General features: G+C 39.9%; 2 protein-coding genes across 2 annotated transcripts; both read left to right on the top strand.

Moving 5' to 3' along the window:
* Positions 1-8481: 8481 nt before the first annotated feature.
* Positions 8482-10787, top strand: LOC138592348 (beta-crystallin A2-like). The gene is made up of 4 exons (XM_069663125.1): positions 8482-8639; positions 9552-9693; positions 10000-10142; positions 10495-10787. The coding sequence occupies exons 1-4, from the start codon at positions 8482-8484 to the stop codon at positions 10640-10642; spliced, it is 591 nt and encodes a 196-aa protein (XP_069519226.1). The 3' UTR covers positions 10643-10787.
* A 3785-nt stretch (positions 10788-14572) lies between these two features.
* On the top strand, positions 14573-17041 carry fev (FEV transcription factor, ETS family member). The gene is made up of 3 exons (XM_069663711.1): positions 14573-14621; positions 15289-15360; positions 16500-17041. The coding sequence occupies exons 1-3, from the start codon at positions 14573-14575 to the stop codon at positions 17039-17041; spliced, it is 663 nt and encodes a 220-aa protein (XP_069519812.1).
* The last annotated feature ends 249 nt before the right edge of the window (positions 17042-17290 follow it).

Raw genomic sequence — 17290 nt, 5'->3', positions numbered from 1 at the left:
TTCTTGTTTTAACTTAAATGTAAAAGTAATATCAAACATTCTAATCCCACATAGATTCATCCATGTGTTCATGTAAAACCTGCTTGCTTTTAACAGACACATCTGTCTGTGCTGATCAGCAATGATGTTACAAATGAGACAGTGTAACTACTGACACATGTGTAACTGATCTCTGTAAAGTGTCTCAGTGATGGCCAGTCACTGTTTACTTTTCAGACAGTGGTACTACTGTCTCTATGTGCCTGTTTGGATTGCCCCTGCATGATATAATATCTGATAGGTTGACATTTACAATGATAGGGGTGATAATCTCCGTATCTCCATTCGGCTCTTATTTGATAATCATTTTCCCGATGGCACATTCATGATGACAGCATGAATTTTCCACTGGGGGCCTATTCATTACTGTCCATCTCCTACGTCATGACCTGAGGCTGCAGGCAGGCAGCGGGGAGCAGGGAGATGGGCTTAATGGAAGGTTATGTTAATCATTAACTAAACATTAACCACACACAAACACACACCAGACATCTGATATGGGCCATCTGTCATTTGGATGCTATGATGCAGAATTTGACTGCTCATTCTGTTTTATAGCTCCTTATGTTTGAGAGTGTCTTTGCCTTTCAGTGTTCTAATGTTAAACTCAAAATGTACATGTTTTATTATACAGCTCTCTGAACAAGAGGACCGGAAACTGATAAAGCCAGTGTTGCATCTACTTTGCTCTACACTTTTAAGGAGTAAACTGCCCCAGTTCAAACACATAGTTTCATTTTAACGCTGCACTGTGCCTCTAAAAGAAAAACAAAGCATGATCAACATGAAGCGCCAAAACACATGAATGCACCATATATTGTTACATATAATTTGTTATTACTCTGTCTGCTTAGTCAATTGTGAAAAAGAAACACAAGACGAGGTTCAAGCACATGTACTTGAAAATTAAATGTTGAATTGATGTACATATAAGCCGAGAATGATGAAGACAAATTATAGTTATCTTGAAAACGGTAAATACCCAATAACTATGTCTGAAAATTAAACATATTATGTCATACATGAAACGTAATTTGAGCAGTGCCTTTGTGTGTCTAAAAAAATTAATATGTTGTTCCACATTACAGCATGTCTACCATGTCCAGTAAATTTACTATCAGGCTGACGAGCTACGTACTTTGTTTAATATCTGCAGATTATTCCTTAAACACTGCTTCCTTTTCCTCGTTAATCCCATCACACATATTATACAAAAAACATCCCAAGCAGGTGTCATCACCTTACAGAAGGCATTATGGGTGGGAGAGCCCTTCCTACATGTCAGTCTTTACCTGAGAGCCTATTTGCCTCTGCTGGGAGCTCTAGTCAATATTTGTTTAAAGCCAGATGAAGGGAAAGCTCACACTCCTCAGTATCCTGGTTACCTTGCCCCAATTTAAACCGACTGTCCCAACTGGTCCTGCTGCTGCTACACCCTTCCTACTAGCTCCAGGAGCAGAGTTAACACACAGCTTATTTGTTTAGGACTCAATGTGGAGACTTGGCCAGCGGCTTTTTTCTCTGTAGAAAAAAACTAGTGTCTGAATGATAGTGTTAGAAAAATGAAGTTCTTGTGCTGCAAACTGTTCTAAGAATTGATCTTTGAGTTAATATGAAATTAAATCAATATATCAACATAGTATTTAGTAGTAGTAAATTTAGTCACTGAAGAATGTAAGCTTCTCTTTATATTGTCACTATCCTTTCTTGTGGACACACAATTTCAAGCCCTTTGGCCCAGATGTTATGAAATTAGGTTGAATCCAGAAATGTGCACTATAAATACACATTCATACCAGGGGTGCTTCAATAGTTCACCCAGCACAGTGCACACTGTATACTAAGGTTTAGTCCTTCCAGGGTTCTATTCAGGCCATGCCCTTTGCTGCGTGACATCCCCCGTATCTCTCCCCCACCTTTCCTGTCTCTCTCTTGCCTGCTACCCATCCTAAACCTTTTGGAGTTGGTTTGGTATGGATTTATCTTTAAAATAGAGACAGTTTTTTGCCTGTTTGAAGTTTTTAGCGTAATGTGATCAGAAAAGGCATATAAACTAATTTTTAAAAAGTACTGTTCAATGTAGAATTGGAAAAGAATGCAGGAGTAAAAAAGGATGATGTTTTTAGCACATTATGTTGACTTATAATGCACCGGAGCATTGAAAGTCTTTATATTATGTAATAACTTAATATTGTCTTTCTATTATAATTCTAATACTGCTTCATCTGTTGCAGGTGTGTCTTTCATAGAAGAGTGATCTCTCCTCTGCTGCTCTTCCTGAAGTTTCTTCCTTTTTTTCCGCCTATTGATTTAGATAGTACTACTGAAAAACAAGGGTACAATGACAAAGAGTGTTACATGTATGAAAAGGCCTCTAATGTAAATATGTGATTTAGGGCTATACAAATTGAATTATCTAAACATGACATGACTTGACTTGACCCTGAGAAAACCCCAAAGCTTGCTTCCTCTTAATCCAGGACTCCTGCCGTCCTCAGTGTGACCCCATGAACTCTGCTCTGCAGGGCCATATACCACTACCATTAAGACCAATGTTTGTATCTGTGCAGCAGGACCATGATTACATTTGTGGTGCCTGCCAAACTGTCTCTGCTATCTGTAAATGGTGTAACAAGTGCTTTCCAGAGGCAATGTGTGTGTTTGTGTGTGTGTGTGTGTGTGCGTGCGTGTGTGTGTGTGTGTGTGTGTGTGTGTGTGTGTGTGTGTGTGTGTGTGTGTGGGTGGGTGTGTATGTGCTGCCTGTAGGATGTGTGCTGTCCTCTGACAGTTACCGATAATGAAGAGTCATGCAAATGCCCAAGGCTGGTTCCCTCCCCTGGCTGCCGACTCTTTACCTTTGTTCCCTGACTCTCTGATGGTAGAAAAAGTGTAACTGGATGAAGAGGCTTCTATATTTTAGATCTCCAAAAATTAGCTCCATGAGATAATCAGGGAGGATATATGTATGTGTATGTGTACCTTTAGATTAGAAATCATCTTGTTGCAAAGACCAAAAATTAACCACATTACACTGTTTTACAAAATATTCTTGTTTTTCATGTTTAACTCTCTCCCTATTGTGTACACTCTGCTTTTACCCCTTAATGCAAACTGCAGTGTGTGTGTGTGTGTGTGTGTGTGTGTGTGGGTGTGGTCCTGTCATCACAATTCAATATTCTTTCTCTGTACATTTGACACAGTGATACTTCATGGACACTATACACAGAATAATATATTCTACATGGTATTTCTCTGTCCTGCAGGTCAATCCAGATGCTTGTTTGTCCGTGCAGAGATCAGTGGGGACAAGCGGAGGCGGTACGAGCAGATGTCCTGCTCGCATCATCCTTACCTGGATTAGTCTCCAGGGTAACCTTCCACCTGAAGGAGGGCATTTATTCAGTGCAATCTGTGTGTCACTGTGTGCACTTATGTGTGTCAGCGTGCAGATGTCCAAAAAAAAAAAGAAAAGTCACGTGTTGGTGTGTGTGCTTCCATGCAAACACGTTTGTGTGTGTGTGTGTGTGTGTGTGTGTGTGTGTGTGTGTGTGTGTGTGTGTGTGCAGGTGTATTCACTGACTATTCAAATAGTTCAGGCTCACATTGACCCAGGAAACAAAATCAATCTTACTTCCTGTAACCCATCTATAAACCCTAAAGAAACCCAACACATAACCTGAACATCACAGCATCCAGTGGTAATTTGTATGACTATGCGGATGTTAGTTTATGAAAGAAAAAGGCATTTTATTCTCGTTATATCTGGTGGCTAAAATAAGTTGTTCTAAAATATAAAGTTATATGTTTTTAATGTAATTAGGATTATAAATTATTATAAGCCTTTAAACAAGTTTCCGGAGATCAGATGGGCAGCTACCACAGCTTTATAGTACAACAGCATGATTTTGATGTAAATAGGAGGTTGTCATTTGAGTATTAAACTGAGTATGGATGGTGGAAAATGGTGGAACAGCTTGAATGATAAAAAAAATAGAGTCAGTGTTCTGCACATCAGAACTGTAAGAATAAATGCTTTTTGTCTTTTGCTGAAGTTTAAGATCTATTTATTATTACTATGTATAAATTTAAAGTGTAACTGCACCCCCAGGTCTGACCATAACTCCACCCACTGCACAATTTTGAAAAATGCTGAAAGTGGGCAAGGGGCTGAGAGGGGGATGGGTGTGTCCAGCAGCTCAGTAACATCCCCTCTTTTGAGGTGGAGGACTTCTCCCCCTCCAGAGTCCCCTGAAGAGCACTTTAGTGTGGAGCCCTATCAGTTCGAGCCATTGGCTCCGTTGGCTCCAGAAGCCTGAACCCGGAGCTTTTCGGAGCCTAGGCAATGCAAGTGCGCCAACCGCACGTGCAGCCTTTTACAGTTATATCTGATTCTGATTCTGAAGAGAGAATGGCCGAAGTCTCTGATTGGTAACGTAGCGTTAGCGAGAAGGCTAATGTACAGTGTGCTAGCAAAAAAAATGTAAACTCTAGTGAAAGATCTCGATCAGGATATATTTGAAAATGAGCGCGGTTTCACAGACTCCCTCTCAAAGACAGGGTTGGGGGGGTGTGTTGCCCACCTCTGACTGACAGGTGTTAACATTCCTTTTTTAAAATAAATTTCATGATGTAATTTGTCCTAAACGGTCGCCTCTACCTCACCATGGGCTGGCAAGGTCTGGGGCTGATTTTTATACATTTGGTAAGAATTGTCAATATAAACACCAGCATTGATGTGTTTCATCACAGTACAGCAATATCATTTAGATTACAGCTTAAGAAACATGTTTAAGTGTGCAGTTACTCTTTAATTTTACCTTTAAATTTGAGGGGGGAAAAGTAGGCCGGTGTTTGTACACTACGGAAGCTCTAAGTGGACTTACATCCATGCATTTAATTTACTCAATTTTCCTGTGAGAATGCATTTTCCGTTTTTTCCAAGTCAAGAGCTCGAGAAAACAACCAGAAATGTCCAGTTTTCATGGGAAAACTGAGTAAAAATAAAGTATGGATGCATGTCCGCAGAAGGCCTCCATATACTGTGGGATACACTTTGTAATATAAAATGATGTTCTGTGAGTGTTACAGGACAATCAGTTAATGGATCCCAGCACATGGCTGCCCAAACCCTTAGAAAGACATTAACCAGTATGTTTTGCATTTGACAGCCTGAGCCAAACGTATGATCTAAATCCATCCAGGTGCAGTAAAAGGAAAAGGCTCCTCATGTGGTGGATGACAACACAGATGTTTCCTTCAATTTGAGATCCTTTACTTTCTTGATATGAAACAGGTGACTGTTTTATGTGTAATGACACTAGTAAAAAGGAACGGATGGGTTTTTTATACATCATGATAAGGATTCAAAGCAGAACTGTACTACCTCTGTGCTGGACTACACTGTTCCTGACGCATGCAAATCACCCAGCTGTATTTAACAGGGAAATGATCATGTGTGTGTGTGTGTTCTCTGTGTGTGTATTTATGTGAGTTTTTGTGTTTGTACATAAAGTTAAGGATCTACAGCTGATCCCCTCTATCATACCAGGTAAAGACAGATGACAGACCTTCTTTGTGAGTCCATACACACACACACACACACACACACACACACACACACACACACACACACACGCAAACACACTTTTTTTGTGTATGTAGACACACATAGTTCAGGTAGTAACACATATACACAAATGTAAACACACACAAACACACGACATCTGTGTCTATACAAGCCTGTCCTTTCACCTGGCAATCACCTGCTCTGGGGGGAGTCAGTATGACACACACACACACACACACACACACACACACACGTGTGGAGAGAAGAACAATGAAGGGGTTAACAGAAGACAATGAGAAAGCTGTCCATACAAGTAAACAGCTCACACTCGCCTACAGGTGAAATACACACACACACACGCACACACATGCGCACACGCACACGCACACGCACACACACACACACACACACACACACACACATTGCATACACTGTTATTGATGTTTCTGATATTAGATACATAATATCTAAACTTCATCCTAATCCCACTATGATGGATAAAATTAACCATTATCATAAGCATTAAAGGCCAGCATAAAGGTCTCGGCCAACCTGAATGTAATAAAAATTTTTGCCACTAGATGTCACCAGTGATAAAGGAAAATACAGTACACCTCTTAAATACTCCCATCTGTGACTTCTGCTGGATTCAAACATCACTAATTTGTGATTATTTTGACAAAGAAAGTTGGATATTTAAACCGTAGGTTTGGTTAAGAACAGATGGTTTATAGAGTTCAGTCAGATATGGAGATACAGTTCGTCTGTGCATACACAATTATGACACAAATAATGACATTTTCCTTGTTGTTGTTTTTTTTGCTGGATCCATATGTTTTATATTTAATTTTAGGAAGAATTTTCAGTGTCATAATTTGTGTAATGTTGAATTTGGCCTACTAAAAGACAAAAATACAAAACAAGAACAACAGAGAAAGGATGACACACAAAATAAATATACAATATATATTAGTGATATGGTTTTGATTCATGATGTTAAAAGTGTTTGTGTGACGGAGCTGGTTTAGCTCAGCGGTTAAATTGCATGGCACATGTATAGAGGCTATAGTCTTTGATTGCGGCGGCCTTGGGTTCAACTCCCACCCTTGGCCTTTTGCTGTGTATCATCCCCCACTCTCTCTTCCCCTGTTTCTGACACTATCCACTGTCCTCTCACTTAATAAAGGCCAAAAAATATATATCTTAAATAAAGAAAAAGTGTTTGTGTGATCACATTCAGTAGCTGTTAGAATGAAAGTCATACGTACGCCCCAACACTACAATTGAGAACACCTTGACACCTATGATCCATCCAAGTCAAATTCTAGTGATGTACAACTTTAAGGTTTAAATGATGCTTTTGCAGATTCAAGAGAAAAACACACAAGGTCACTTGAGGAATAATATACCTGTGATTTTTTTTTGGTTACAAATAAAATCCCATATTAGAACTGTTTTCTGTAAAACTCATGAAAGGTTTTGTTGAAAGCAAAATATTTCCTATTCCTATATAATTTGGAATACTTCCACCAATATGAGTCCTGTGACCTGTGTTTAATACTGTATATTTGGGGGATGGTGCTCCTTATATTTAGTGACAGACTATGCTCCAAAGCTGTAAATGGAGGTGTAAAACGAAGGAATAGACCAGATTTCCAAACCAGTACTGGTCAGAAAGAAACAGTCAATCTAGAAAACTCTTTCAGATCAACCGTTGGAAAGAAGTAGATAAGGATCTCTCCAGATGAAATGGGAACATGTCCTTGTACTCACTTTGTGGGATGCTTGGGCTCCTTTTACATCTCTGGTTTAGAATCCAGTTTACCTACAGCAGAGGGAAAGAGAAAGAGAGAGACAGTGAGACAGAGAGAGAGAGCGGATCAGCTCCCAGAATGTGTCTATTATCCTGCCTCACCAATCAAACTGTTGTGTCAGTGCGTTACCATTGTATAGTCTTGGGTCAGGTTGCCTCTGACCATGGCTGCCATATTGATGACTAAGTCAGTTTGGGGCTCTGAGGACAATGGCGCTCTGGAGCCTCCACAAAGCGCCAGGCTAATGCTCCCCTTTCAGCCGGCCCGCTCAGCTGCTGAGTGTGCAAGGCTGCTGGGCAAATGGAGTGGCGCAGGTCCAGGGGGCCCGGCCCTATAAAAACACAGGCGAGGGGCTCTTCCCCGACATTGATTATACTGGATCTGTCCCACCTCAGTACGTCTGTAAGTATTTCAACACACCGCCTCAGACTTAGCCAAGAAACTGCAATCAGAAGACAGCTATGTGTACTGGGGTGGAGCCAGACAGACACTGAGATGATGCTATTCTGTGTTTTCTGTACAGCTGTGGATGCTCTTTAAATGAGACTTGATTTGCTAAGTCAAATCATGGAACATATGCTGCCTTTAGGGGTTTTACCTCAGGGGGTTTTAACAGCTAAAAGCTGGCTAGATGGAGCCTTAATGGGGAGCTTGTACCTGGCCTGTAAACATGAGTAGATATGATGAATAAGTGGACTTTTTACTTCTTGTGCCACCTTTGGAAAGGGACTTTAAAAGACATTTCTATTCAAAGTAAAGGCACAATAATATAGTCTAAATAGAAAGGCACTGGTGCATCTTTCAGACCCAATTAACTGGTTCTTTTCATGAAGCTAAAATACAAAGACTGTGGTTGTTGACTGGCATTAATCCTAGTGTTAACTTACTAATAGTCTGATTTCAAATCTCTGTTTAAGTCAATCTCTAAAAAGCCATACATTCACTTAGTGTTTATAACATTGTGCAGATCCATTTTAATTCGATTGTCTGTCTGATAACACTTAACTTTTTCAAAACCCTGTGCGTTGTCAGAGAGTAACCCCTTTGGGAGAAGCAGCAGCCATGAACACTCAACAGATGGAGCAGATGGGCCAGTTCAAGATCACAGTGTGGGAGGAGGAGAACTTCCAGGGAAAGCGCTGTGAGTTCATGCTGGAGTGCCAGAACATCATGGAGAGGGGCTTCAACAAGATCCGCTCCATCAAGGTCGAGAATGGACCGTAAGTTCACTTCTTTGGTGTTCTTCTTGATCTCCTGTCTCTCTCTGTTCTTCACTTCCATATATCCTGGAGATTACTTGACCTCTTGACCTCTTCTGTATCTTTGTGTCCTCTGTTTGGATCATGGACATCTTTCAATAAGGTTTTTGTGTATAGTCTTTAAGAATAATCACTTAACTGCAAGAAAGCATCAGAGTATTGAGAGTGAGTAACAGTATGTTTGTGTGTAGTGTTACTAAGATATCTAATAGTTTAGTCGTTGCTGATTAAAACAGATAACTAAGAACCATTTTGTCCATTTACAACACCTAATAAAACACATTATTTACTTTCCTTCTAGTCTCATTATATCTGCTTGAAAAAGTCTGATTAAATCGCACAGAGCTCACACACAGACTGTGATCAACAAGTAGAAAAGGGCAGAATACCAAAAAACATAAATTACGGCCTACAGCGTTATTGCATTGCTACTTGGCATGTATCGTTTGCATTCATGTGTGCATGCATTCAAGTGTAACCCTGTTGCGATATGAGTTGGCTGTGTGCAGCTGCCGGCTGCGAGCCAGATCGGCTGGCTGACTGACTGGCGATCAGATAAAAAGCCCCGGGTGCAGCAGCAGTGTGGAGGCTGGAGCGGCAGTATTTAATGTTTGTTTTGTGCTCCCAGAGACAAAAGAAGCTGCATGCTGCTTTCACTCAAAGCCATTCTGTGGGCGTTGTTTAGTGAAAATGATTGGTTCACTTTTGTTGCACTTAAACTACTTAGCATTTAGCGTTTCATTATTCTTTTGTATGTGTTTGTTTTTGCTTGTTTAATTTTTTTCAGGCATTTTATCTGAACATTTATCTCAACGTATTTATTCTCTTCCCCTTTCTTTCCTGTCTCTCTCCTCTTTATCTTTCTTTGTCTAGTTGGGTGGGTTATGAGTACCCAGAGTTCCAGGGACAGCAGTTTATTCTGGAGAAGGGAGACTACCCTCGCTACGAGGCCTGGAGTGGAAACAGCAGCTACAGAACCGAGCACATGCTCTCCTTCAGACCCATCAAGTGCGCTGTGAGTTATAGCATCTTTCCATTCATCCTTTTTCTCTTTTACAAGTCAGCCTTCCTCTCTACTCACCCTCCCATCCATCAGGTTCCACACTTGACTTGTCTTTACACTTGATCAGCTACTTAAACCAAAACATCCCCTTAATTTTAGAATTTAAGAGCAGTACTTGAAAAAGTGCATTGGCAGCCATGAACCATAGCATTCGAAATACAACCTTCTTGAAATAATTTGAATATTCTACCAAAATATTGTATCAGTTACAAATCTGCCAGCTTAAACAGCATCATCACACTTTCTCTTTCTCTGCAGAACCACAGTGACAGCAAGGTGACCCTGTACGAGTGTGAGGACTTCCAGGGCCGTAAGTTTGAGATGTGCGATGACTACCCCTCCCTACAGGCCATGGGCTGGTGCAGCAAGGAGGTGCCATCTATCAAAGTCAACTCCGGAGCGTAAGTTGTCACATCCTCCTCTCTGCTTTTGGAGTCGATCTCTGTCTCCTGTTAATCCATTTTGCAGTATCCAATCAGCAATCCAGTAGATATAATTTTGATCAAAACTCATGGAAATTATTTTTCAGTTATTTGCAATCATTCCGCCATAAAATATAGTTCTGTAAAACCTCTGTAAGACAGCTCAGCCTGATCCAGCTGAATGTAATTTAGAGATGACTACACAACATGTCAGCTATTATTTGAAATCTGTTTGGCCCTGTAGGAGTTTATTTGACTACATGTCTGTTTAATGACATATCTTATCCTCTGATCTGACCTTGACTCACCCTCCCCCTCTCTCTCTCTGCAGCTGGGTGGCCTACCAGTTCCCCGGTTATCGTGGCTACCAGTACATCCTGGAGAGAGACAGACACCAAGGCGAGTACAGAAACTACAACGAGTTCAGCACCCAGGCTCACACCAACCAGGTGCAGTCCATTCGTAGGATCCAGCACTAAGCCTTCACTCTGCCTGCCTGACCCAACCTGAGAAAATAAAAAACTCTCCCTGTCCCCCTTCCTTAACTTGAACCCTGGACAGATCGCTGTCACAGAACAGTAGATGGACAAACTCTTTCTATCACTCTGTGGCTCTGCTTGTATGGATAACTAAGTACCTTCTTCTACTACCATGCACAAGCATGTTCTTGAAATAGGAAATAAAGGCTTTTCTTCAAAACTAGAGACTGTTTGTTTATTCTTTTTCTTTACAATAAAAAGTATCGCCCTAATTAGATCTCAGAAAGCAATGATTGGCTCCAATGAGCTGTCAATCATCCTGCACCTTGATAGTCACAGGTGCACCAGCACAGCAAAATCAGACTGGCTGTTATTAGGGATAGTTTTTGCTTTGTATTTATTTAAAGGACATATTTAGCCTTTTAGTGACCATACATGGGAAGATTTGACTCAAATCTCTCTGTTAGGCTTTAGAATGTGTGACATTGTTCCTGTCAGACTGTTTTCTTATTTCCAATAAACAAGAGCACCAGATCACATTTGTTTCTATCATTTGTGCTTTCACTCTTACGATCATTGTTTGCCAAACAGGCAAGTAAGGTGAGAAAATGTAAAAGAAAAAAAAAGAAAAGATAAACTGGTTGGCTATTTTGTAACCATGCAATTAAGTCTACATGCCAATCGAGTGACCAGCAAACTTTGAAAACATCTGAGTAAAAGTAAATAATTTACTTATTTATTTTTTAATAATGGCCTGACAAAGACACAGGCACTCCAACTGTTCCTTGGTGTAAGTACACAAGCATCCCTTCCTTATTTAAACTGTTGGGTAATTCAGGTAATTCAGAAGAGGCCAGTAGAGGTCCTCTGAGAGACACGTCACAGTAAAATTCATAGTTATTATTCAAAAGTACAAGAACAATCCCTGCCCTGCATGCCCTTCAGATTTTGGCCTCCGACCATACAGGCAAATTACCTTAAACATTAAGCTCCTGGATGAAACTAGTTTGTTGTTGACACCAATTTAAGTCCCCTGTCTTTGTACATTTTCATATATCGTAAACCCTGCAAGTCCAAAAGAAGATTTTTCAGATAGCCTGTTGTTTAGTTAGCATCACAGATGTTAGATTTATGTCACTACCTTTAAAAAACATTTCAGTTTCCATCAGCAAATTCAAAAGTCACTTAGTTTGGAGATCATTATGCAGTGATGCAATCACATGGTTAATATTTGAGATATTACTGCTTTTATGTGCTCTATTGATTAGTTCAATCAAATTGAAAGCTATTATCCCTAACATGTATTGACCTCCTTATTATAGCTCTATAAATCACTAAAGTAGTGATGTAGATGTAGCATTAAAAGAAAATGACTTTTCAGCTACAGAAACTGAAAATCAGAAAGAGGCCCACGGTACTTTGAACAGTGAACGCATCACAAATGAACAGACTCATTTATTTAAAAGAATATGATTTATTTCCTCTCTACAAGCTTGCACACATCTACCTCACAATAGTCTAGCAGCTTAGCATCTGTTTGTGTACTCTAATGTGACACCATCATGTTTATCTAGTAGTCACACGGCGGGATCCTGGAGTTTGTTTACCTCCACACACACTCCTCCTGTTGGTCCAGGACGTGGGATTCCGTGATACACACCCACAAAACCTGTACTGGCTTAGAGTCCCACACCCAAAAAACCAGGATCTTTTAATAAATGTGTAACCATGCACACACACCTTTCTCAAATATACATTCCTCTGCAGACTGATTAAAGCAGCTGCACTGGGGCTTACACGGGAGTGACACTTAGGTTGTCTAGCAAGTTGCAAACTGGGAGCCTTTGGGCACACATGTCAGAGCACCAAGGTAAGTTTCACTCATTTTGCATTGAGTCTTGATGACATCTGTAATGAAAGAAGGGTGTTGTGAATGGTGCATTTACAGAATTGAATTACAGCAGGTGTTAATATGGAGAAATTCGTAAAACCGATGAAATAATGCCTCTCTGACTGTATCCATCTTTTGAAGCCACTGTACGGCTTACATTTCTTATATTATACTTCTACTGCAGGCAGACCACCTGAAAAGCTCACCGGTATTATTCAGGGTTGATGTTTTTTATGGATTTTTGCAGGATTAACATGCAATCAGTGTATTCATGCCTCAGTTTTAATAGCAGACTACTGTAGGATAGCTACTATTCTACTGTTCAATGCTTAAATAACTCTTTATTTATTCACTCTATCAATGAGCAACAACAAAAATGAAATGTTAATAGAATTAATAAAGAAATAACAAAAAACAAATGAATGTGTTTCTGCTGTTTCTTTGTAATTATGTGTTTTTTCTTTCTGATAGTGGATTCCTTGCCTTGTTCTGACATCTGAACAGAGGCCAAATATCTTCCTCTGCATTACTGGATACAGTCTCGCTTTCGAGGCTTGTTTTAAGTTGCCTGCGACTCGTATATGGACACAGGCAGCTAAAGCAAGTCTGGGACGCCAGAGTCACACCTACAGGCCCAGTCTGGAGGAACTGATGCAACATGAAGAATGGAACATCCAGCTTTAAAGCCTCATAGGAAAGGATATGAGAAATGTTTTTCTAATGAATTCTGCAGTGAATTGATTTGTAATTGATTTGAAACCTTGTTATCGTATTTTACTGCTGACTTTAAACTCATAGGACATTCTAAGGCCTTATCATGGATGTATATGTACAAACTTGCATGTTATAACCGCGTAGCTAAAGACACAATATAACCTGTTATACTGGTATAAATTACAGTTACCAATCTTTTACAGCGTGTTTGCATTTGTGCATGTGTGAGCTCAGTCAGGTGACACATCACAGAGGCAAACTAAAATAGATGATGAATAATTTGCTGTTTGACTGTTGACTTTAGGTTCAGTCAGCTGAGGGTGATTTGAATTTAAGGATTGATTTAAGAATTTATGTTCAATAAGTGTAATTTCAAGATATTTACATTTGGGTTTTTTTAAAGAATTGTATTTTTTCGTGTTATATGCTTCTAATGTCAAAAGTATTTGCACATAAATTAAACGTTTGCTGAATTGTTCTGTCTGTTTTTGTGAATGGGATAAACTGATGGACAGCTAATGTCATGCCTCACCCATTTAATGCATCATACTTAAAATAGCAGGCTGAAAGCACTTTTTTAATGGCAATGCTAATAAGCAGAGTATTTAGACTATATATTCTATCTTTATATTTGAAAGAGTCAAATACATTCAGGGTATTTTTTCCAGAACAGGGGATTGTCATAAAGCCCATAAATCTTAACATAGTACACTGCCTCAAACTTTATTTGATGACATTATAACGTCAGAGCGCATCAGAGGCCATGGTTTTAAAGTTACAGCCTCATTATCCTCAGATTGAGGCTGTATAACCTTAAACCCACTAACAGACGGTTGGGAGGGGATGAAATGTTCTTGTTTTCTCATGTGCACTGAAGCGTGTTTTTCAAGGTAAATATTCTTTTCCAGCATGAAACAGGTCTTTGTTGTTTGCCCAGAGGTAAAGAGGCGGAAAAGTGAGGAGGATCTGAACTGGTTTCCATGTCAAACACTTCAATTCACCATAGAAACTCAGATCTTAACGCGGAAACTTTATTAAACTGTGATGGCGGATTGATAAGGGCCGAATTTCTATCGGCCTCTTTTTATTGTGGGCACCAGGCGGGCTGACAGAGGTAAATTGCTCTTTTAATTAAAGCAATGCACCAGGGGAAATTGCTGTCTGAATATTGTCTCAGAGATGGGGGCCAGTGACAGTTGCCTGGAAACTTCAATCTGTCCTCCCGCATTTATTCCAGATCCCAGTTATGAGATAAAGTTTAATAAAAATCTTTTCCTCCGCCACCAACGAAATGAAATCCAACCCTTTGTGAACAAGTGAACACAATGAGACAGGACTGCGGAGGAAACCTCATGTTCAACATGTATCTCTCAGGTTCGTCATTTGGTCCCGTAAAGAATTATAGAAATAAGGTGTAATAATTCTTTAAATTCTGCTCTGGGTGGTGGTGTCCTGAGGCGGGGATGCTCCGTCTCAGGGCACAGCATTGTTCAGCGGTTTCAATCTGAAAGCCCGTCTGCTCTTTTGTCGGAAATCGGAAATCCTTTTTCCTGGACGCGTTTCCTGGCTTCCCGGAGAGGAGCCCGCAGAGGCGACACGCTCCGTGCATCACACTGAGACCGCACCAGGATGCTATTAGGACTTTGATCTATTTTGACCTTTTTATTAGATTTTGCAATTTGTTTTTTTTTTACATTTTAGTTTGAATTGTGTGCAATTGCAATATCTTTTAAAAATGTTATAGATGTCTATGAAAAGAAAACCCTCTCTCATGTCGATGTTGTTTTTCTCTCTCCTCCTTGTCACTGCGCAGAGATCCAACTTGGTCTTGCTTGTTAGAAGATGTGACTGTCATTTTTAGGAAATCCTGAACACAAGTGTAATTATTTTCTGACGGATAAAAGCTAAATTTGAGTATAAGAATAGTTTTGGCTTTCTTTAACTGATTTCACACAGACGATGTGGAAGAGAAGGCTTGCCCTTTAATATAAAGAAACGCATGTAATGTTGTTGACAATGTGTGCGTTTGTTTTGATTTCAGATCCAACAGAAAATCTGTTGAAGGAAAGCAAAGGGACAACCTGGGGTCCGATAAACACAGGGGTGCAAAAAGGTAAGAGAAAGAACTCAACGACCTGCCAGACAATGTGTGGGGAACACTTGTTTTGTATTAATTTGCTTATTATAATATAAAATATAAGATAAGCCTTCTTATAGGCTGCTACAACATAATATTTCAAAATATTAATAATACAATGATATATACTAGAATATATGTTGATTGTCGTTTTGGTCACCACATAAGAAAAGCCTCTGAGGCAAACTGAAAAATAAAACAATTATGTCGAGGAATTCATACAACTAAAATTAATGATTTAAAAACACAATTATTATGCTAGCATTAAATATGAATGCGTTCCGGCTTCTCAATCGGTGAGTATCCCAATAATGATTATTTCTGAATTCTTATTTTCTCACTTCGCGGCTGCATTATGTTTGTTGCTCAGATAATATGTCATATTTTCCCGATGAATTAAGTTGCTTTTGCCATCAAACATTACGCGCTTTACCCCCATGGATATTTTGTTGATCTAAAAATTAGGCTTATTTGTCTTATAGGCTAAAAACGGAACAATGGGAAATGTGCTAAAATAAAAAAAATAAAAAGAGTACATTTATATAAGATGAAACAAATATAAACCGTAATGCAGCAGGATACCTCAGTCTTCCACAGCTTAGTGTCACTGATCTGATAATACTGTTAGGTAGTGCTAATAGACATTAACACCTCTCAGAGACAGGTGCAGTGGCCAAATAAAGCCATTCATAGCGGTTTTCTTTTTAAATATTAGTATGAAAAATATCCTTTAAACTTTATTTAACATCAACATGAGCATCATTATGTTTTAAACTGAGATGATAATTGAACACATTCAAGGTTGAATACAAATGCAAGTGGATGATGCATTTGAATATAAACTATCCGAAAATTTTATCTGCTTGAGATGCTTTCAATATGCAGTTATGAATGATAGAAAACTGGTTGAAATATAGATTAATTCAAATCATATGAATTGAATATAGACAATATGTTTTTATATTGTTTTACAATTTGGCTTTTTAAATAAACATTTTATTCAATGTAATTTCACAAAATATTATTTTTACTGTTTTACTGTTAAAAACTGATTTATGCTCTGTGTTGCACTGATACGTTCACATCAGTAGACGGTCATCGTGTCTCCTGTACAGGCAGCGGTCAGATCCAGCTGTGGCAGTTCCTGCTCGAGCTCCTCTCTGACAGCACCAACATGTCGTGCATCGCCTGGGAGGGAACCAACGGCGAGTTCAAGCTCATCGACCCGGACGAGGTGGCTCGACGCTGGGGGGAGCGCAAAAGCAAACCCAACATGAACTACGACAAGCTGAGCCGGGCGCTGCGCTACTACTACGACAAAAACATCATGACCAAAGTGCACGGAAAGCGCTATGCCTATAAGTTTGATTTCCACGGCTTGGCGCAGGTGTGTCAGCCGACCACCACGGAGCAGGCCATCTACAAGTTTCAGGGCAACTTCTCCCCGATCCCCTTCTCCGGGATTTCCAAACTGAACCTCGTGGCTCCCGGTGTGGGGCCGTCTGGTTTCTCTTACTGGCCCGGATCCCCTCCGGCGGCTCTGTATCACAGCCACAACCTCCAGCCTCCGGGGCCTTTTGGCACCGTGTCTCCGTCGCACATCAGCTGTGTCAACAACATCAGCAGTCTGAGTAACATCAACAGCCATTACAACTGACTCCTAATGTATCTGTTAGACAAACTGGATAAATATAGACACAGCAGGTAACAGCAACGGCGAGAGAAGACAAAGAAGACCGAAAAATCCGGTTTTGCAGTTTGCAGGTGAAAATACTGGTTTAATTTAGTTCAAAGTGTATTCCCGTTATAGTTTCGATAGCACAGGCTTTGTAATGGTGCAATTACGGACCTGTGGTTACGTAAATTCTGCTGAGAGATCGGTTGTAAAACGTCTAAAGCCTTGTAT

Source organism: Semicossyphus pulcher, unplaced genomic scaffold (genome assembly GCF_022749685.1).
Source record: "Semicossyphus pulcher isolate SPU_LCO1_2020_fin unplaced genomic scaffold, fSemPul1.0.p SCAF_15, whole genome shotgun sequence".
NCBI lineage: Eukaryota > Metazoa > Chordata > Actinopteri > Labriformes > Labridae > Semicossyphus > Semicossyphus pulcher.
Note: the sequence above shows the minus strand (reverse complement) of the source record. Positions and strands in the feature narration are given on the sequence as shown.

Excerpts from the sequence above, each read along its gene's own strand:
- LOC138592348 (XM_069663125.1), top strand. The coding sequence starts at position 8,482 with ATGAACACTCAACAGATGGAGCAGATGGGCCAGTTCAAGATCACAGTG. Across the intron at positions 8,640-9,551 it reads ATCAAGGTCGAGAATGGACC|TTGGGTGGGTTATGAGTACC; the intron begins GTAAGTTCACTT and ends TTCTTTGTCTAG. Across the intron at positions 10,143-10,494 it reads ATCAAAGTCAACTCCGGAGC|CTGGGTGGCCTACCAGTTCC; the intron begins GTAAGTTGTCAC and ends CTCTCTCTGCAG.
- fev (XM_069663711.1), top strand. The coding sequence starts at position 14,573 with ATGAGACAGGACTGCGGAGGAAACCTCATGTTCAACATGTATCTCTCA. Across the intron at positions 14,622-15,288 it reads GTTCAACATGTATCTCTCAG|ATCCAACAGAAAATCTGTTG; the intron begins GTTCGTCATTTG and ends TTTTGATTTCAG. Across the intron at positions 15,361-16,499 it reads AAACACAGGGGTGCAAAAAG|GCAGCGGTCAGATCCAGCTG; the intron begins GTAAGAGAAAGA and ends TCTCCTGTACAG.